The 21,733-nt window shown below is 39.5% G+C and overlaps 1 protein-coding gene and 1 non-coding gene across 8 annotated transcripts in view; both read left to right on the forward strand.

Moving 5' to 3' along the window:
* The window catches only part of CSNK1G1 (casein kinase 1 gamma 1), a 171,688-nt gene that overhangs the window by 124,808 nt on the left and 25,147 nt on the right, over positions 1 to 21,733 (forward strand). For 5 of the 7 annotated variants that reach the window (XM_037155590.2, XM_037155589.2, XM_037155593.2 and 2 more), the window contains exons 5-10: positions 14 to 165; positions 1,517 to 1,751; positions 8,312 to 8,397; positions 10,259 to 10,343; positions 10,618 to 10,766; positions 11,413 to 11,517. In XM_037155590.2, coding sequence (XP_037011485.1) covers positions 14 to 165; positions 1,517 to 1,751; positions 8,312 to 8,397; positions 10,259 to 10,343; positions 10,618 to 10,766; positions 11,413 to 11,517 — 812 coding nt within the window. The remainder of the gene's footprint in view (positions 1 to 13; positions 166 to 1,516; positions 1,752 to 8,311; positions 8,398 to 10,258; positions 10,344 to 10,617; positions 10,767 to 11,412; positions 11,518 to 21,733) is intronic. The other 2 variants (XM_037155592.2, XM_053670014.1) reach the window with 1 other exon arrangement.
* Positions 20,265 to 20,402, forward strand: LOC119057132 (U4 spliceosomal RNA). The gene has a single exon (XR_005084000.2). It is a non-coding gene; the product is annotated as a U4 spliceosomal RNA (small nuclear RNA).

A 21,733-nucleotide genomic window follows, 5' to 3' on the forward strand; every position in this document is an offset into this window, starting at 1 on the left:
CCTCTGCTTTCAGGTGAAGGTCTCCCGCAGGTGTATTACTTTGGACCATGTGGGAAATACAATGCCATGGTGCTGGAGCTCCTGGGCCCTAGCTTGGAGGACTTGTTTGACCTCTGTGACCGAACTTTTACTTTGAAGACTGTGTTAATGATAGCCATCCAGTTGGTAAGTTGGCATTTCTCTTGTGCAAAAGGATAGTCAGGTCCCATTCCCCACCCCCAACACATCCTTTTGTCCCTTTTGATGACTTAGGTGATTTGGTGATTTAGGTGCAGCGACACCCAGTAGATGCAAACTCACAGGCTTAATGGCGTTCTAGGAGGCTAGCTGTGGCAAGAAGGCCTAAGCTAGAGAAGTCACACTGCATCTGCCTTTTGCTCTATTTTGAGAATTTGTACCTCTGTACAATACCCTACACTTAGATGAAGTGGAAGCATATACTTTAGAATAAGGAGAAAAAGCATGTTTAGGTGAAGTGGTACAGTGCAAATAATTTCTCAGGTGTTTTATTTAGAGGTTTTACAAACATGAATGCAAGGTTTGGTCATGTCCTCCCTCTCCCTCACTGTCGCATCCAAGGAGAGACTGGAGATGGAGAACAGTGCCCTAACAGTCAGATTCCCGCCTTAGTTTTCTGGCCTTCAGTTCGCACAGAGACTGACACAGCTGAAGAGGCAGCCCTCTCAGCTCCTCCCGAATCCCACACTGTTACCAGTTTAGGGAGCAGTTAAGACAGTTCCTTTGAGAAGTTTGTCAGCCCCTCGGGGAGGATGCAAATGCATATTTATTGGTCTGAGATAGTGATGGACCCCTCCACCATACAGCAAAAATTTGGAAATGGTAGAAAATTGACTTTAGTTTTTGAGTCCAAGTTTAAATATATGTGCTTTCCTTTCTGTAGTAAGTAGAAAAGCTTTCTAGATAGAAATGAACTTAATGAAATTTTAAACGATTTCATGATTATTTTGGGCTATTTTTACTTTCACATATACCGTAAACTGCACCTTTACCTTTGCTACTTGCTAGTTCTGTGATATCAGTCCAGTGTTAACTTCTCTGGGCCTCACTTCCCTTATTTCTGCTGCTAAGAGAGGGGAGATTGCCAGTCCTGTTCAACCAGGAGGAAGGCGTGGGCAGGAGGTGCATGTGGCAGTGGCCTGTCTTCAAAGGCTGCCAGCACACTTTGATATCCTGTCTGGGAATAAATATTTCTTGCCTCTCATATGCTTACTTTCCGAAATAGCATAAAAACACCTACTTCTATTTATCATTTGCAGATTGCAACATTATGAGCTTTAGCTGAACTGTCGGATCCTATTCTTTTATTTTGACGTTTGTTATGTGAATATTAGTATCCAAAAATATGTTCTGGTATAGAAGAGTAAAATGACTCTGGGTGCTAAAAAGAAATGAGTTTCATTTCAATAATTAACACTTTGGGCTGATAAAGGAGATGTTTTGCTGTATTTTTTAATAAACTTCTTTAGATTATTTGTATTATTATTTTTTCTTTCAGCTTTCTCGAATGGAATATGTGCACTCAAAAAATCTCATTTACCGAGATGTTAAGCCAGAGAACTTCCTGATTGGCCGACAAGGCAATAAGAAAGAGCATGTTATACACATTATAGACTTTGGACTGGCCAAGGAATACATTGATCCTGAAACCAAAAAACATATACCTTACAGGGAACACAAGAGTTTAACTGGAACTGCAAGATATATGTCTATCAACACGCATCTCGGCAAAGGTGTGTTTATTTTCTACTCCATGAACAGGGTGGGTTTTTAAAACAACTGTTTATTTCAATAACACTTTTGTCCCCACTGTGCATTACAATTTGTGATTCTTATTGCTTCACAAGGTAAGTGGTTTTTATACTCGAGAACTTAAAATGGTAGGTTAGTGACTTTCTTGAGTATCCTCTTGACAACCTAAGGATTTTAATTCTTTGTAAGCTGACCCTTGAACAGCATGAGTTTGACTTCACAGATCCACTTATGTGGGGTTTTGAGGGCAGTTTTTGATAAATACTTTGTGATTTTTCTTAACCTTTTCTGTAGCTTTATTGTACAAATGCTGTATATAATACATATATTTTATAAATAACATAATTGACTATGTTATCAGTAAAGCTTATGGTCAGCAGAAGGCTATTTATATTTAGTAAAGTTTTGGAGGAGTCAAAAGTAATATGTAGATTTTTGACTCTAGTCAGTCCATACCCATATCCCCCCTGTTGTTCATGGGTCAGCCGTATTATATTTCCACATGCTTAGTTTCTTAGCTGTGTGGGTAACTGAATTACTGTATTGAGGTGATAGCATTTGAGTAAGTTTAGTGATGCGTTTGGTACAGATGACCTTGTATATGGCATCAGGCTGGTATCTTCTTTGGGGAAGAGCACTTCACTAAAACATGGACTAGGCTTCCGTTCACTGTACACAATTCCACGAATAATTCTTTAAGGAAGAGCCTATGTCTTACTCAGTGAAAATATGTTTGCTTTTCCATGGGCCTTGCATTGTATTCAGAATAGACAGTTTGCACTAATATTGCAAAAAGCTGTAATCAGGGCAAAAATCCTTACTTCTGAGAGGAGCTACTCCAGGAGAGAGTATCTGTGAGAAAAACCTAAAGAACAGTGGAAGGCCAGGTAGGTGGGGCCCCGGGCCGCTCATCAACTTCTCCAGAAATCTTCCCTTTTTATCTGTTTTATGTATCGGTCTTTCATGGAAAATGCTGTTTGGAGACAAGGTTCCAAGGTGATTTAAAAACTTAAATATCACCACCCTAGAGAGTAGACATATAAATGGGATATTAGCAAGTTCCACAATCTTAAACACAGCTAATTATAACAGGTATTTAAATATTAGTGAAATGTCATCTTGGCTGGTTGGCACAGTTGGTTGGAGCATCATCCAGTACACCAAAAGGTGACAGGTTCAATTCCCAGTCGGGGCTCATACCTAAGTTGAGGATTCAATCTCAGTCAGGGCGCATATGGGAGGCAACTGATGTTGCCTCACATGTTTCACTCTCTCTCTAAAATATAAGTCTTTCCTAAAATTTTTTAAATCTTCACCCAAGATATGCTTATTGATTTTAGACACACAGGAAGCGGGGAGGGGGAAAGAGAGAGAGACAGAAACATCAATCAATTGCCTCCCTTAAGCACCCAGACTAAGGATCAAATCTGCGACCTTTGGGTGTATGGGACAGTGCTCCCATACTGAACCACCAGACCAGGGCTCTCTGTAAAATCGATGACAAATCCTCGGGCAAGGATGAAAAAACTATATTAGTGAACTGTTATATACTAGTAATTGTAAGGACTAAGATAAATAGCTACCAAGTTGCCTCATTGAGTAAACTACACAGGTATTCAAATGATGAATTAGTATATAAGCAAAGAGTAAAAATGACATTTGCAAAGTAGTGTGATACAGTTTGAGATGAAATCATGAATACTCTCAGAATTTTTTCAGTAACCACATGGAAATCCTTACTAAATGTAGTACTGATACTTTAAAATTAGACTAGAAGGTCCTCTGCTATTTACTGTCAGTGTCACTTTGGATAAATTACTTAATCTTTCTGCCCTGGCTGGTGTGGCTCAGTGGATGAGCGCTGGCTTGTGAACCAAAGGGTTGACCGTTCGATTTCCAGTCAGGACACATGCCTGGGTCACAGGCCAGGTCCCCGCAGGGGATGCATGAGAGGCAACCACACATTGATGTTTCTCTCCCTCTCTTTCTCCCTCCCTTCCCCTCTCTCAAAAAATAAATAAATGAAATTTTTAAAAAATTACTTAATCTTTCTGAAACTCACCTGTAAAATAGAGAGTAACATTTCACAAGGATGTTTTGAGGATTGAGTGGGTGATATGTGTAGTGAAGGTCTCTTGCGTAGTGCTCAATATTCCCTTCTTTTTACAAGGAGACAGACTGTGTTGTGAAAAGGAAAGTCATAATTGCTTGGTTTAACTAACAGACTCTAGAAATTGTTGCTTCAGTGTGTGTTCCCTAGGAGCACAGTTTAAGTTCTGATTTTTTTATTCTTTCAAGAAAGACAAGAACAGACAAGGGGAGGGATTAGGTATGTTTTGTATTTGTATAAGGTATAGTGTAATGTTTAAGAAAAGGGATATGAATCTTGGCTTTTTCACTTAAAATTGGTGATTTTAGGCCAATAACCTTCCTCCCTCTGCCTCAGTTATTTCATCTATGAAATGGGCATGATAATAGTACTTTAAATTATAGGATTCTGTGAAATAATGCATATGAAGTGTTTAGCAAAGTGCCTGATAGTAAAAACTCTATAGTGGTAATTATCGCTTATTAATCAACAAAATGTTTTAAGCATCTACTTTAGTCAGACTGGATGCCTTCATCTCTTGTATAGCTATTTCTACAGGAACCTCTCCGAACTTGGACTTCCTGGTTCCAGAGCTTTTTTAGGTCAGAGCCAACCTGTCACCATATTTTGTTTTTCCAGTGGTACAGAGAATCATATAGATGGTTGTCAAATGCCCTTTAAATTCGGACCAGTGTCTCAGACCAATGAGGTTTTCATAGGAATTCTAATCCTGTTGGTTTTTATTTTTTAATTTTTAATTTTTTAATTCTATTTTTAGAGAGAGGGGAAGGGAGTGAGAAATAGAGAGAGAGAAACATCAATGTGTGGTTACCTCTCGCACGACCCTACTGGGGACCTGGCCCACAGCCCAGGCATGTGCCCTGACTGGGAGTCGACTGGCCGACCCTTTGGTTTGCAGGCTGGTGCTCAATCCACTGAGCCACACCAGCCAGGACCTGTTTCATTATTTTAATACCTTATTTTTTATTGTATTTTTTTCATTACCACTTGTCCCCTTTTACCCTCTTTCACTTTTCCCCCCTTCCCCCCGCTGCAATCACCACCACACTGTTGTTCATGTCCATGAGTCCTGTTTCTTTTTTGGTCCATCTTTCCACCCCCTACCTAGAGCTGTCACCCTGCTGAGTCTGTCTCTTATTTTGTTTGTTAGTTCAGTTTTCTCATTAGATTCTACATATGAGTGAAATTGTATAATACTTGTCTTTCTCTGACTGGCTTATTTCACTTGGCATAATGTTCTCCAGGTTCATCTATGCTGTCTCAAAGGGTAAATTTCCTTTTTTTTTGCCAAGTAATATCCCATTGTGTAAATGTCCCATAGTTGTTTTATCTACTCATCCGCCAGAGGACACATGGGCTGCTTCCAAATCTTGGTATTGTAAATAATAATGCAGTGAACATAGGGGTGCTTATGTTCTTTCAAATTAGTGTTTCAGGTTTATTCGGATAAATTCCTAGAAGTGGAATCACTGGGTCATAAGGCACTCCCATTTTAAATTGTTTGAGATACCGTCATACTGCTTTCCACAGTAGCTGTACGAATCTGCATTCCCACAAGCAACGCAAAAGGGTTCCCTTTTCTCCGCATCCTCACCAGCACTTGTTGTCTGTCGATTTATTGATGATAGTCTTCTGACCTAGGTGAGATGTTACCTGATTGTGGTTTTAATTGCATTTCACTAATGACTAGTGATGTTGAGCATCTTTTCATAGATCTATTGGCCATCTGTATGTTCTCTCTGGATAAGGGTCAATTCAGGTCCTTTGCCCAGTTTTTAATTGGTTTGTTTTTTTCGTCTTGAGTTTTATAAGTTCTTTATAAAGTTTGGTTATTAACCCCTTATCAGATGTATCGGTGAATATGTTCTCCCATTCAGTGGGTTATCTTTTTATGATAGTTTCCTTTGCTGTGCGGAATCTTTTTTAGTTTGATGTAGTCCCACTTGTTTATTTTTGTTTGTTTCACTTACCTGAAGAGATATATCTGAAAAAATATTGCTATGAATAGTGTTTTAAGATTTTGCTGCCTCTGTTTTCTTTCGTGTGTTTATGGTTTTAAGTCTTAACATTAAAGTTTTTAATCCATTTTGAATTTATTCTTGTGTGTGGCATAAGAAGGTGCTCTAATTTCATTTTTCTGCATGCATCTGTCCAATTTTCCCAGCACCATTTATTGAATAAACTATCTTTAGCCTGCTGTGTGTGCTTGCCTCCTATGTCAAATATCACTTGACTACAAAGTCATGGTTTATTTCTGGGCTCACTGTTCTGTTCCATTGATCTGTGTGTCTGTTTTTATGCCAGTATCCAGCTGTTTTAATTGCTATGGCCTTATAGTGTAGTTTGATGTTAGGTAGCATTATTTCTCCAACTTTGTTCTTCTTTCTCAACATCACTGGTGCCATTTGGGGGCCTTTGTGGTTCTGTATAGATTTTTGAAATACTTGTTCTAGTTCCATGAACTATGTCATTGGTATGGTGATAGGAATTGCTTTGAATCTATAGATTGCTTTGGGTAGTATGGGAGTTTTAATGATGTTAATTCTTCCTATCCATGAACAGTGTATGTGTTTCCACTTACTTGTATCTTCTTCAGTTTATTTCTTCAGTGTCTTCTTATTTTCTGAGTACAGATATTTAACATTCTTGGTTAAATTTATTCCTGTGCATTTTATTATTTTTGAAGCAATTTGAATGGGATTGTTTTAATTCACCTTTTTGATAGTTCATTATTGACACATAAAATGCATCTGATTTCTGGAAATTAATTTTGTATCCTCTACTTCACTGAATTCATTTATCAGTTTTAGTAGTTTCTTAAAAGTCTCCTCTCATAATGACTAGGTTTTGTTGTGAAGAGAAAGAAATTGCTTTTTTCCTGTAGGGCTGATCAATATTGAAAATGTGGAGAGTTTCGCCCTCTAGTGTTCAACTAACTAAAGTGCAACCATTTGTAGAGAATTTTTTATTACCAAGGGGCCTCTTGTTACAGGATATAAAAATGGAGATCTGATGAGTAGATGTGATGTAGCATGAGAAACTACAGGGTGTGGTTTCTCTCTCATCCTTGATTTGTGGAAGGCCTCAGCTCACCGTGCTTCTTCTTTTTAATTTGTTTAAGTTCTGTTACCAAACTCTGCTTTTGTCTGATGGCTTTTTGTTTTCAATTACACATAAAATTTATTGCAAACTTTAGGCCAGCTGAATAGACAGAAGCTCCTGGTCTTGCTGTTTTATTTTATTCTTTTAAAGATCATTTCAATTGATGTACATCTCAATTTTATGTTACTTATTTATCATATTGGGGTGCCTCTAGTGACTGACCATCTTTCCAAAAACCTCCTTCAAATGGCAGATTTGAAAGTTGCCTTTTCTTTGTTTGTCTCTATGTAGAGCACTGTTAACTCTTTCGTGCAAACCGCCCATGCTTGGTGCAGCAGTTAAACACATGCTGAGTAGCTTTCCCCCCTTCCCAGACTCCTGGGTTTTGCTTTCGCACAGTGAAAGCAGTCAGATTTCAGGTAGCCCCTTAGTCTTGCTTCTGTATTTTTTAAATAAAGCCCCAAACTTGATTATGAAAAGTAAACCCATAAAATGTCTGAGATGAACCATAATTGGTAAATTAGAAGTGGAGGCATGAACTACAACTCGGTCTGACAGCCAGTGGTGCGATGGGATGAAGTCACAGTTCTGCAGTTTTTTGTCATTTCATCAGTCCAATTACAAGAAAGAAAAACCCAGCAGCCTGTCTTATGATAAGCTCCCAGAATGCAGGGATCCTGTTTTAGATTCCCACAAAGGGCACCTCAGTAATAAATTTTAAGTTTTTCTTAAGGTGGCTATGGAACATGGTGAGGATGGAATGGAGTCGAGAGATTATACACTGATGTTGGGTTTTATCAAATGAAATTTTGGTATTAGTTTTTTTTATTATTAATTTTTATGACACATAGAAAGCACTAGCCATGTATGCCAGGCATTCTGCAGCTGTGTCTTCACAGGCCTGGCCAGAATGGACAGTTTAAACAGCTTTAGCTGCTAGTCTGCTGCTCACTTTTCTCTGATGGTGACTAAGGGTAATCGTAGCCCATACACTGAAAATAACGTTTCGTTTAAATTATCGTACTTTCAGGAAGGTGACAGTATTGAGTGAGGGGTGGTTACTCACCATTTAGTGGTCTGGACTTGGTTTTAGCTTAGTATTTGCTCTTTTCACTTCATATTTACCTGCCAGTGACAGGTCTAGACAGAGGAGGTACACATTGTTTCTCTTGTCTTGGTTTAAAATACTATCCCTAGTTTCAATATGCAAGGAATTCATAAACAGAACCCTTCGAGAACAGAAGGGTTTGTGAATGGACTGCTTTGGTTTTGAGCCCCTTTCTACTTCCATAACTGCAAATGTAATGTGTGATCTGTCTTCCCTTTTAGAACAAAGTCGGCGGGATGATTTGGAAGCCCTAGGCCATATGTTCATGTATTTCCTTCGAGGCAGCCTGCCCTGGCAAGGACTCAAGGTATCTTTGAAAGTGCTTGGTGGAGGTCTTTGTTCCATTGCTCAGTTGTTAATGAAGGGGTTGCTGACTTGCTGTCTGCAAGAAGTGCAAAGGGGAAAAAGACTGGCTAAGAGACGAAAAGCAGGGACTAGTTACATCAGTCTGTATTTATAGGTGCCTACCTGAAGTTTGAAGCTCTGTTTTGCTCACATTTGTCTATTTCCCCTTCTGAATCCTTATTCCTTGTTTTTGGATTTTCCATAATCTCTTCCATCATTCCCTCCCAGCCTTGGCAACTCCGCTTTTCTCTCTGTCATTATGCCTCCCCCACTACTATTATGTAGCAAGACAAGTGTTCCCAGTGTGTTGGGGCATTTCTGGGACAAATTGATGACAGCAGCTGCTACACATTTTACCAGCAAGGCCAGCAGGGCTGGGTGTGTTCCTAAGGGGAACTGGAAAATATTTGTTCGTTGTATGTAGGCTGAGTGCTCACCTGAACTAAAACAAAAATACAGGCTTAACAGTGCTCTTCCAGTGTTGTACCAAATGAGGCCTACAAAATGTGCAGCTTAAAGAAGCAGCCTTCCTTTGGTAGGTGTCAGTACAGTACACGTATGTCAAAGTTCGTTGTAATTATAAATACAACCATTGTAATTACTCTGTGTCTCTGGCTGTAGACTAGAAAATGGTAAGCTTCTAGCCCATGCTAAGTCCCATTAGATAGTTAAATGTGAGACATATTATTTAGTTGAATTTATTTATATCAACATGTTAGTATGAAACTTAATCATTAGCTTTGAGTACTCCTATGCCTGCTAACCCCTCCTACACTCTCTACCCCCCGAAAGGGCAGAATGATTGATTTTGCTGTGCTCTCTAGAACATGATCTTGAAAAGTAAGGCTTCTGCCCCTTCCTTTTGAGAAGTTTTTCTTTCTTTCCCCTTAACTTCCTCTCTTCTAGTCTTCTCCTAGTCATATATGTCTTCTCATGGATACTGACAGTTGTCAAGTAGGGTTTCCCATCCCATTTGCTCATCATGTAGCCAAACAGTGCATTCGTGTATGTATGATTAATCATTTGAAACTTTCTCACGGTCCATGAATCATTTTAATGATAGGTCTAAAATGTCTCCACCTGGCTGCAGGATGTCACTGCTCCAAGCCAGGTGCAGCAGGCCAGGTGGAGAGCCCCCTGGGACTCCCTGGAGACCACATTGTCGGTGCGAGCTCCAGAAGCCCTGTCTGTAGCGCTGGGCAAACCATGCTTGGCTGCTTTGAGCCACTGATATAGATCAGACCTGTTTATTAGCCATGCCTGTATCGCAGATAACACCTCCCTCTGGAACCTCATTGTGGAAAGACACTGTTTTCTACTTCTTACTCTGTTTTCCGTTCCACTTCACAATACACACGATGTAAAGCCCTCTGCCTATCTGCCCCAACTTGGATTAGCAGTATTTTTCATCTTGTAATAGAGCTTATTTTTCATCTTGTCATAGAGCTGTTCTAGTAAGGAGAAGGCTGAATCGCTTTTGAACCCAGTGGCCATGGGAGACTACTGTGATTCTGCAGTGTTGATAATGTTGCTATATACTTTTATTTTCTTTTCCCACCCACTTTTCTCATTACATTTCATGATGCTTATCTGAGACTACTAAGTGTATTTTTAAGTACACATTGCAGAACAGAGTAGATGTTTTATATTTATCTCAATACATAGCCTCTACTGCATTTCTTGTTAGTGTTGAGAGAAAACAATTGAGACTATCTAACAAACCCTGCCAGTTTGAGAGAAACCACCATTGTGTTCCCAGACACACTGGGCCTCCCCTCCTTAGTACCTCTTTCCAAATAAGTTTCTCTCTTTACTCTCTTCAGGCTGATACATTAAAAGAGAGATATCAAAAAATTGGTGACACCAAACGGAATACTCCCATTGAAGCTCTCTGTGAAAACTTTCCAGGTAAGATGCTAAAAGGACACGCTAGTAAATATGACTAAACCTTTGAAGTAGATGGAGAGTGTGACTTGGAATCTCTAGGTGAAGGCACTCACCAGAAAACTTAAATTTTCTTTTATTGTTATTTAGACCAAGATAAGTTTCATTGCTTTCATTTGGTCCATAAAGAAAACATCTGTGTCAAATAGCCTCTACCACACTCCTTGCTTGGCCCAGAGCTTCTACCCATGAGAAGCATTCAGCTAATGAGCGTGGCCTTTCACCTCTTTCCTAACAGAGGAGATGGCGACCTACCTGCGATACGTCAGGCGATTAGACTTCTTTGAAAAACCTGACTATGAGTATTTACGGACCCTCTTCACAGACCTCTTCGAAAGGAAAGGCTACACCTTTGACTACGCCTACGACTGGGTCGGGAGGCCTATTGTGAGTATGTCCTTCTTTGCCTCCTCACCGTAGCCAGCAATACCTCACCCCTGTACTTGCCAGGCTTTCTGCTTAAATCTAGGAGCAGAAAAAAAACATTCCTTTGACTGTAGACTTAACACTTACCAACCTTTTCAGGGTGATGCCATAGATTGCTCTTACTAGAATTAGGAAGTAGGAATAACTAACTGCCTTTATATGTTTTTAAGATTATGACCATTATGTCCTAAGACATCAGAATTTAAGCCAGTTTTGAAGGATTTTTATTGAATATCTGGAAGCTGGAGCTGGATAAGCTGTTAAGGTGCTTGACTTCTGTAGGAGTGTAACCCAGCACCACAGGACACTTCTGAACTTGCTCTTCTGGCCGGGGATGGCAGGGCCTGAGAGCGTGCCAACAGACGTCACTGTAGGGTTTATTTTTTGTTTAATTTACAAAGGCAAGCTACTCTCCAATGAATCATTGAGAACCAAGCTGCATCCTTTTTTTAGATAAAGAAACAGAAGACAAGGAGACTTGAAACTGCCTTTGGTGGCCGAAAATAATAATCACTACTATTCTATTAGAATTTGAATGGCGCTGTCCTTTGCAGAGGCATGAGTTGGACCTCTTTCCCCCATTTGACTTTTTGTTATATTTTTCCAGCCTACTCCAGTAGGGTCAGTTCATGTAGATTCTGGTGCATCTGCAATAACTCGAGAAAGCCACACACACAGGGATCGGCCATCACAACAGCCTTTGCGAAATCAGGTATGTGTTGGACCTTCACTGATTCAGACATTCCCTTTATTTGTGGCTAATGCCAGCACCGAAATTCTTCAGCTTCTCTGCTTAAGTGTATATATTGAAATTAAAGACAAAGGCCACACCAGCTTTCACTGGTGTGGTGGGGTGGCGTTCTAGCATCCCTCCAGATTTGTGTAACGGCACTGAAACATAGCCAGCCGCCTTACGTGAAGCATCTGCCCTAGAGAATCTGGGCCTGTCAGAAACCACTGGGCGAAAGGACCTGCTAGACGGACAGGATGTACAGGCTTGACCCACTTTGGGTCTCAGTGGCCCCCCAGTGTGCAGCTCTTGCTAGTGCTGGCTTCTCCTTGCTATTTTGAAGGGTGGGTGATTTGAACTTCCAGTTGACCTGGAAATGAACTGGCACCTCCATCCCCCCTCTGTCCTGTACTCAGGTTAACTTTAGACTTATGGATGAAGACCCAGCTTTGCTTCAGCCCACTCCAGGAAGGCTGTGACATCTTCCTTTTAGTGTTCATGCCTAGGGAAGCTAGTGGTTTGAATGAGAGGCTTCTCTTCCGAGGAGGCAAACACACAAAAAAATCTACAAACTTGATGACATTTAAAGAGAGGAAACTAATTGGGAAATGAACATGATGGTTATTTTTATATTGTATTGCTAAGAGAAAAATGAGGACTTCGGTAGACAAATAAGCAAAGAATAATAAATAGATAAACAGATACACGTGTGCTTGCATGCGCGTGCACACGCACATAACCATTATTGCCTGTCACATAAGCATGTTTCTCCCCACCCCTGACCTCACTTTTTGTCTCCACAGATGTTTTGACAGTGCAACAACACTCCTCTCACAGGTGCACATGTGAAAGTACATAGGTTAAAAGTAGTCTATAGAAATACACACACGTGTGTACAGTGAAGTACATGCAAAATATAGACTCACCAGTAAGTTCATGTGCTTAGCAAAATGTGTGGCTTGGTGGTTAAGAAAAAGAAATGTGTAAAGGAAGGAAATTTATATATGAGTGAGTAGATAGGCAAAAAGATGGGGTTAGCACACTATGTACCCTAATTAGATTTAAAGTCGCGTGCTTCGACCAGAGCAGTTAGCTCAGAATTGCATGTTGAGAACAGAATATCATCAACTTCTGCAGTTGTTCTGTCTCCTGCCCCATTTTTAAAAGCATGGTTGAGTACACAGTTAAACTGACTCATACATTGGTCTTTGCAAACTGTTACAAATATTTTAGAAAGTAATTTGATAAAGTTACTGTCCTGTCTGATAGAATAATCTTACTTCTTTGAATCAGTCATAATAAAACAACCCAAGATACAGATTAGGTTACATATATAAAGCTGTCACAATGCCATTTGCAGCAAAGTTTCAGAAATGACCCATCTGTCCAGGTGTAAGGGAATGGTTATGGATCCAGCTCAAATCCTTCATCAAAGAAACTGGGTTATAGTAAAAAATGACTTGTAAATGTTATGTGGGCACTTAAAAAATATTTAGGAAAACTTGGAGCAACCTGAAAATGTTTATGGTTTGCATAGTGAAGAAATCAGAATACAAAGTTAGAAATCCCTAAACCTTTCTCCCCAGGAAAAGGGAAAATGAGAGAATCAATGGAAGGAGATAATGCCAAAGTATTAACATAATTAGTGTTGGAAAAGGTAGCATTCTGGGTAATATTTTTCTAAAGTACTCTATAATGAAGTTCTATTACCTTATAATGAAAATGCATTTATTGGAATTTGCCTTTTTTAAAAAGTGCTTTTAAATAGAAAAGATCTAGAAAAATAAATAATTTAAGTAAGCAGTGAAGTCTAATCAACATATCTACCTACCTGCTCATGGTTTGGGGAATATTTGAGAACTACAACGTGTTTCCTTTGGTTTCCCTGGTGTTTTCTGCTTCAGTGAATTCATAATCAGTGCTGCTGTTTTGAGGGGATTTTTAAAGTATGGGAACAACAGATGGTTGCAAACTTAAATTGCCAAGGTAGAAAATGAGGTCAAACAGTGTCTGAGAAAGTACAGAGAATTTCAGTATACTTTTAAATGAGATCTCATCTGAAAGGCAATAAACTTTGTTTTGAAGAGTTGAATCTGAAGATCTCCCTGATTTTTTTTTTTCCCTTTCAGGATTTTTAGTATCCTGTGGCTGCTGAGGGATTGAAATTCCCCATATTAATGCAAATTTTACATCTCCTTTCCAGCAGGATTCTGAGTCCTTGCTGAGTAGAATTCTTTCTGCCCTGTGCCCTGTGGGTAAACGGAGTTCTAGTGTCTGTTAAGCCTTTCCACTGTGTTTGGTCTGTGATCTCATTGCCTGTATTCCATCTCTAAGGTGTTTTTCTTGTGCTTTTTTTTTTTTTTTTAAGAAAAATTACAGCTAAATATGTCCCTTTTATGACTCTGGGGTCAAAAGCAGTATGATTTTTTAGACTAATTCTCTTCAAGTTTTGAAGTCAGCAAATATTTTTTCAGCAATTTTGATTCAGTGAATCTAGCTGAGGACCTACTATGTGAGGTATGTCCTGGGGATACCAGATTAAATATGAGTCCTTGTGCTCAAAGAAATGACAAGCAGGTAAGCCAAGTAGTCAGATAACTATGGCATAAGGCAGAACAGATAAGCTTCCCAAGATGCCAGTTACCCTCATCAAGGATTGGAAGGAGACATTTCATCTACTCTGAGCATGACAAAGAATTTCATGAAAGAAGCTGCATTTAAAATGCTCTTAGAAGAATTAAGTGGAAATGAAAGTTATTTCCACCAGAAGGTAGTAACAGCTAGGCAACCAGCATGCAGACCAGTAAGAAGACAATGAGTTCCCTTGAGAAGTAAAGGGGTTGTCTTGATGGGCTATAGTAGTGAAAGTGAAACAGAACTGGAAAATGGCGCGGGGATATAATCTATCAGAATTAGCAGTGCGCATGGTGTCAGGGTTGAGGGAGAAAAGTGAGACAAAGCCATTGCTGAGGTTTTAAGCCTGGATAATTAGGAGGTTGGTGGTACTATTACTAGAAATGGGAAAGTTGGGGGAGAAACTTATTTAGAGTTTGAATTTAGGCTTCTTGAGTTTGAAATACTAGCAATGTATCTCAGCTGAAGATGGTTAGTAGGCAGAGGATAGCTTTCAAAGAGCTATAGCTTTCAAAGCTCTTTCACTGGAGAGCTTTTGGGAAATCGAGGCATGGACATGACGTTGATGATAATGCTTAAAGAGCCCTCTTTATTTGGGGCAAACCTGCCTATCAGTTGTGTGGTAGAGTAGTGAGCATGGGAGTTAAAGGGCTCTTGTTTGACCCCAAACTTAGAGTAGGAGGAAAAAGAGGAGGAGCTGAGAACTTGATGTTTGTTTATCCCAAGACTTTGGCTATAGATATTTAACCTTTGGGGATCTTTCTCAAATACAAGTCTTGTAACGATGGAGATTTTTGTTGTTTCATTGTGTACTATATTTCTGACACCTAAAACAATGCCTGGAATAGTAGGCATTTGATAAATAATGGGTTGAGTGAATGAATGAATCTGTCACATGAGCATAAATGAAGTCAGATGTTAAGATCCAGATTTTATTTAACCTCCCATGAAAAATAAATTTGAAACTTTTCTGCCTACTTGTTTTCTTTTTCCACAGAGACATTCTGCCTCAATTGGCAGCCAGAATAGGGCTAGATTGTCTCAAGGAAAAGGTGTAGAAAGCACAGCGGGCTCTGGAGGCAGAGTAAGTTCAGGCAGTTGTGTTAGTTCTCCATCACAGTGAGAATTGCCAGGGGAAAATGGCTTTGGTATAGGTGGTAGGTGTTTTGGATTGAGTACTGTCTGGTTCCCAGATGCGGTAATAGATCTCAAAGAACTGCATTAAACTCACCTTTGTTGGCTCTGTCTTTTAAAACTGTGGTAATATCAGCTTTTTAAGAACAATTTTTGAATATTAATTTTTACCCAGCTAGAAAACTGTAATTAAATCACGAGATTGGATAGAATAAATATTCCTAAAAACCAGATCCATTCAGAAAGATTACCATGGGTTAGTCTTTTCTGTCACTTTTACCGTGGCTCTTTGTCTTTCCCCAGATCCAGAGACGGTAAATCTTTTCATGGTTTTGGTTCTTCTCTGAAGAACTCTGCATCCCATGGGAAGGGAATGGAAACTTTCATACTTCTGCTTATTTCTACCTGGCAGAGCTTCCCTTGCATTTTCTTCAGATCCACTTTGATCAGGAAGTAAGACCTACCAGTGTCCAGAGATCTAACATTAGAGTATATTGTGCTGTTGAGGGTTTTATTCAGTGTGCTTGTTCAACACACTAAATATAAAATACCGCATTAACTAGGATATACATGCTTCCTGCTCCTTTAGAACTTTAAATCTTGTGACAGTCCTTACTCAGGTAAATGCTACTTAGACATGTACTACCATGCCTCAGCAATTTCGATCATTTCTTTTTCTCCCCTTGACTCCTTTTGTCTGGTTGCTTTTCTGTGGGCACATGAAGAAAGGGTACTTGGCCCAGAAGAAGGTTAGGGAGAACAGATCTGTTTTGAGGTTGGAATGAGTCCTGTTGGTCATCAAGAACCATTAAACTTTTCCAAACATGGTATCCTATCCCTGATAATATTGACTCTCAAAAGATTGCTTACTAGTTTTTATATGTGTAGCATATGTTTAAGGAAAAGAGTTTATACTTTGTAATTTTCTACTAGATGAACCATTCACTTGCAAATTCTCCATTTTGACTAGGTAGGAAAATATGAATCTAAAATCAGCAGAGCTGAGCACTAATCCTTCTAGAACTGTATTTAAACTAACTCAGCACCTTATAAACACATGAGAAATAAATAGCAAAAATGGAATGAGTCCAGTCATGCTGAGTTCTAGAGAAGATGTACCTCCAGTAAAAGAATGGTTTCACATTTACCTGTTTGTGTCTGCACTCCAAGGGATTAGATTTAAGGACTATGTAGACTTAGATAAATATGTGGTTTAGTGCTGTGGTGCTTACTGAATGTTATAAGCATAGCTTTTCCAAAGGGGAAATTAGACCACATTTGTTAGTAGCCATGATGATCAGAGATCTTCATAAGGCAAATATCTTTTATTATTTTTTTAAGTCCAGTAGCCTTTTTAAAAAGTGATTAATTCTATATTCCCTTCCTTTTTACAGAGTACTACTTCATTTTCAGTGAGGTTTAGAGTTTGCTGGTTGAAGGGGTGTATGAGTTTGCTCAGAGATAATTTGCCTCCCCACCCATGTGCAATTTCTTAACTTGCTGCCAGCTGTCCAGCAGGAGGTCAGGTGTACAAATTTCACAGTTGCCCTGCCCCGCTCCAGCATGGAGCTCAGTGCAGAATGGGCCTGTCCCTCCTCCTTTCTGGAGTCCTAACTCCACGGAGGACACTGAAACAAGCACAGGAAAAACCGAAATGCAGTCTTTCTCTTAGTTTCTCCCATTCTATCACCTAGTCACTGCTGCTCACTAGTTTTCTTGTACGTGCATTCCTCAGTATTTTTTATTTCAGCAGACTCCCTGTATCCTGAGGCATTTCCTTGTAGGAAGGTGATTTTGGAGTAATCCCACCTAGATAAATAATAATTTCCTAGGGAAGGTATCTTACACCATTTGAGTAGGAATAGGGCAAGGGTTTAAGTACTGAGTTTTAAACCTCTAGGATGGTCCCTGTGGTTTTTATCTGAGCTCCACAGAAGTGATACTGTCATCTCTGTGGGCCTGCGTGGCATTGAGCTTGGAAATCATTTCTTCCAAGTTATCAATGATTTGCATATGTCACTGATACATGATCAAGTATGTATTGTAGAATATGGGAAGTCACTTTTAGTACACATGACAGGTTACATGGAATAACCTTTGTTCAGCGTGGGAAAATTAGTTCTATTTTATGAGCTTAATAGGAGGAAGTTTTAATTTTCATTAAAGTATATATTTCAATAACCTTGCCAGCTTTTGAAATTTTCCTATCTAAGGTTTATTACACCCCCAAATTTTCTTAAAGCGCTTCCTTTACCATTCTTCCTTCTGCATCTTATTCCCATTACATTAACTTTTTATCTTGGAAGCGTTGTAAGAGATAATGTAATATAGTATGTTTATTGCTAACCTTTGGTACTATGCAGTCTCTGTTTGTTTTTAAGATTTTATTTACTTCTAGAGAGAGGGGAAAGCAGAGAGAAAGAGGGAAAGAAACAACAGTGTGTGGTTGCCTCTCGCACAGCCCCTACTGGGGGACCTGCCCTGCAACCCAGGCCTGTGCCCTGACTGGGAATCAAACTGGTGACCCTTTGGCTCACAGTCTGGAGCTCAATCCACTGAGCCACACCAGCCAGGGCTCAGTCTCTATTCTTATGAATTGTAGTTGAAAATTATAAAATGAGGTCTTAGAAGACTGACGGGAGGCCCAGATGTTCTGTGTAGATGGCAACTTTTAAAGTATTTTGGGAGCAATAAATACTGAAATGGATAAAATTCTTTGTAGATGTAATCAGAATTATTTTTTCGAAGTAGCTTTATGTAAAGAATAGGATTGTTTTTGTTTGCTATACAGGAGAAAAATGTTTTGCCTGCCTTTTGCTTCAGGATCTTTGTCTCCAATAAGAATTTGAAATAATTTTTAAGGCCTAGATAAGGGTGGTATCTGAGGTGTTTGCAAACTTTGTTTTCCTGTGCTCTTGTTAGTGTCTTCTCTCCTTTGTCCCTTAATTCCTGCCAAATGGCTTCTGGGAGAAGTTGGTTTCCTCTTCCCTGGCCACAGGTGGTGGTTTGGACTTCTCACACCAGGCTTCTGTGTTTTCCCTGAAGTATTTTTTGTTAGCTTTGCCTTTGATGTATGCCATGCTGGATCGCTGTCTCCACGCTCACCTACTGGATATTACCAAGCATTTCCACATCGGTAAGACAGTTGCAACTGGAAATTCTGAAGTGTCCCCCCAAGGAATTCCCACTGCTTCACTGCTACCTTTAGGGATTCACACTCCTCGCGGACCCCTGCCTCTGCATTAACGCAGAGATTGATTTTGCTGAATGCTCTTCTGTCTGTAGATGCTCCTGATACTCTTTTTGGTACACACACGTACGGGCATGAGTGATCTCTAAGAGGGAAGTTTTCACATGCCAGTTTCCATTTACATGCCCTTTCAGTTTGCCCAGCTCCTGTGCTGATTGTGCCTAGTCATAACCCCTACATACCCAGCATTGCCTAGAACACCTTTCAGGGGAAGGTGCACTAGCAGAGTACTGTAGTTATTGACATTTCTCGGTTTCATCTGGCTCCTAGGTGCTCAGTTAGTTGCTTTCTAAAACTGGCCAGTGACCCTTCCTACTGCACCAACTTTTAGATACCAATCCAAGCCCGTAAATTCCAGAAAAGAACAGCCATAGAGCTTAGCGTTAGGATAAAAGGCAATTTCCGAAGTAATAAACCTATCAGCCCCCGGTTTGCATCTGTCATTGGTTTTGTTGCTTCCAGAGAACACAGGAGGCACTGGAAGGCAGTAGTACAGGGCGGTGCCGTGTGCTCTGCCTTTGTCACGGTTGGAAGTGTTTACGAAGCAACTGGGAGTGTTAACATTTTCTCTCTTTAAAACATAAGTAGCACAGTACTTTGAGGGTGGAAATGAAGTGTGAGTTTTAGCCCTTTGAAAAATATCTGCATTTGCAGATATTTGCATTTAGACAAATACCTTGATTCTTTTTTATTTATTTAGCTAGAATGAATATAAACAAGTACATAGCCCCGTGAATAGGATAGTAGTAATATCAAACCAGATTTCTGATATGTATGTCAATAAAAATTGAAATAATAGTTGATTGGGAATTTCATTACACCTAGTTCACATGAAACAGAAGAATATCATCTCTATTGCTTTAGAGCACACATTTTTTTTGTTTTTTAAAGTGATCTCCCACCTCATTTATCACACATGACCCAAAATGACTCTTAGCTATTAAACAGGCAAACAAAGCAAAATCCTCCCTGGCTGTTGTAGCTCAGTGGATCGAGTGCCAGTCTGAGAACCAAAGGGTCACTTGGTTCAATTCCCAGTCATGGCACATGCCTGGGTTGGGGGCCAGGTCCCCAGTTGGGGCAACCACATGTGAGAGGCAACCACACATCAATGTTTCTCTCCCTCTCTTTCCTCCCTCCCTTTCCCTCTCTCGGAAAGTAAATAAATTTTTCTTTAAAAAATCCATGCCAAGAAGAAGAAGAAATACTAGTTGATCAGCTGTGCACTAGCAGAGTACTATAGATTTGTTAAGCTTAAAAGCATATGTATGTTTTATGTACATTTCTTGCAAAATAGAGAGCACTCATAAGAGAAGTAACTGCACTGAACACATTGTAGAACTCAAAACACCCCCCGTTGGCTTATAAATGTCTGGATTTTTTTTTTAAAGATTTTATTTATTTATCTTTAGAGGGGAAGGGAAGGAGAGAGGGAGAGAAACATCAATGTATGGTTGCCTTTCATGCATCCCCTGCTGGGAACTGGCCTACAGGGAACCGGCCTGCAACCCGGGTATGTGCCCTGACTGGGAATCGAACCGCGATTATCTGGTTCGCAGGCCCGTGCTCAATCCACTGAGCTACACCAGCCAGGGCCAATATCTGGATATTTTTTAAGCATTTAAATTTTTTGATAACTGACAGTTCTGTATAATAGTTAAGGAGCTTTTAAATAGTCTGCCTCAACATTATTATTTTTTAAAAGTCCTAGAGCTTTGCGCAGTGGCAGTATCATAGCCAATGAGGTTTATCTCAGGCGCGATTATTGCTAATTAAAAAAAGTCCTAAAGAAAACTGAAGAGGCTATCACTAATAGATATTACTTATAATATTAGAAGAACAGATTTATCCCCAAATCTCTAGTAGTGAGAATAGTGAGATTAAGTGCTATGAGGATATGGACATTGCCAGTAAGTTATATAAAACAGTTATGACTATGTTATAAACCACAGTGTTATTTTGGAAACTGAAACATCTGAACCCCTGTTAGCAGAAATAATTGGAGAGGGTGTATATTTTGGGTAACTTTGGTTCTCTCAAATGTGACTAGCAGTATAAAACCAAACCCCACTATTGTAAGAGCATATAGCAAACAAATTAATACAGCTGCCTTTTTACAGAATATGCTCATTCATTGAGGAACATCAGAAAGCATGGCCAGGTTCCTTTATAGTGCCATTATCCGTATGACTTCATATTCCATTAACAAAGATGAGTAAGCTGCAGCTAGTATATGAGGCTTTTTTTAAAAAGTAAGGATAACCTTTTTGGTGACTTATAAGTAAGCTTAAAACAACTGTTTTCAACAGAAAGGGGAGTGTGAACATGGAACCTTAAACCACTGCTTCATCATTCTTTTCTTTTTTACAGAATACAACATTTATAGCTTAGAGCATTTCTAAGATTTCTAGAATTCTTACTGGTTTCGTGCAGAGCAGCAATATCATATCACAGCCCCTGCTGCTGTTTATATCAGCAGCAATTAAAATTTGATTTACTAATCCCTTTATTGCTGCCTCTCCAACTCCTCGTTTTTCATTTTTGTAGAGCTTTAGGGCTGTTACAGCTGGGCATCATGTTAACGCCTCCTCAGCCATCTGGCACAGGGGAAGAGGCGCCTAGACAGATTCTTCAGAAAAAAGTCACGTATGAGCAAGATCAGAATAACGTGAGATTTAAAAAAAGAGGTGGAGAGCGCCCGAATGATTGCAAAGGTGAAAGCAGAATCCAAAAAGAGTTAGAATGGAAAGCCCTCTTATAAAAGATCTGCCTTTTGCTTTAGAAGAAAGTAATTCATAATGGCATCTAAACTTTTTCTGATTCCAGACTCGGGACTGTTAATTAAAGGAATCGGGGAAACTATAGCCTTCTTCCCCCCTCCCCCCATCTTTTCATATTCTTTATCTATGAACCTGCTTTTGAAGAGATTGTTTGTTCGTTCTTTTGTTTAAGAAAGCATATTCTAGCCACTCCCGCAGCTCATTTTGTCTGGGTTGAAGTCTCCTGGAGTTTTATGTTAAATAGCGGGCTCCCTATTTAAGGAAAAGGCATATTATCTTGATTTCTAATGCTAGGAATTTTCTGTATTGACTGCTCTCTGTTTAGATGGATAGATTGATCTATAGTCAGGGAAATGATTTACAAGTATGATTATTCCTTTGTTCAACAGTCTTAACATTC

This window comes from Artibeus jamaicensis, unplaced genomic scaffold (assembly GCF_021234435.1).
Source record: "Artibeus jamaicensis isolate MK-2021 breed Jamaican fruit bat unplaced genomic scaffold, CSHL_Jam_final contig_548, whole genome shotgun sequence".
NCBI classification, from domain to species: domain Eukaryota; kingdom Metazoa; phylum Chordata; class Mammalia; order Chiroptera; family Phyllostomidae; genus Artibeus; species Artibeus jamaicensis.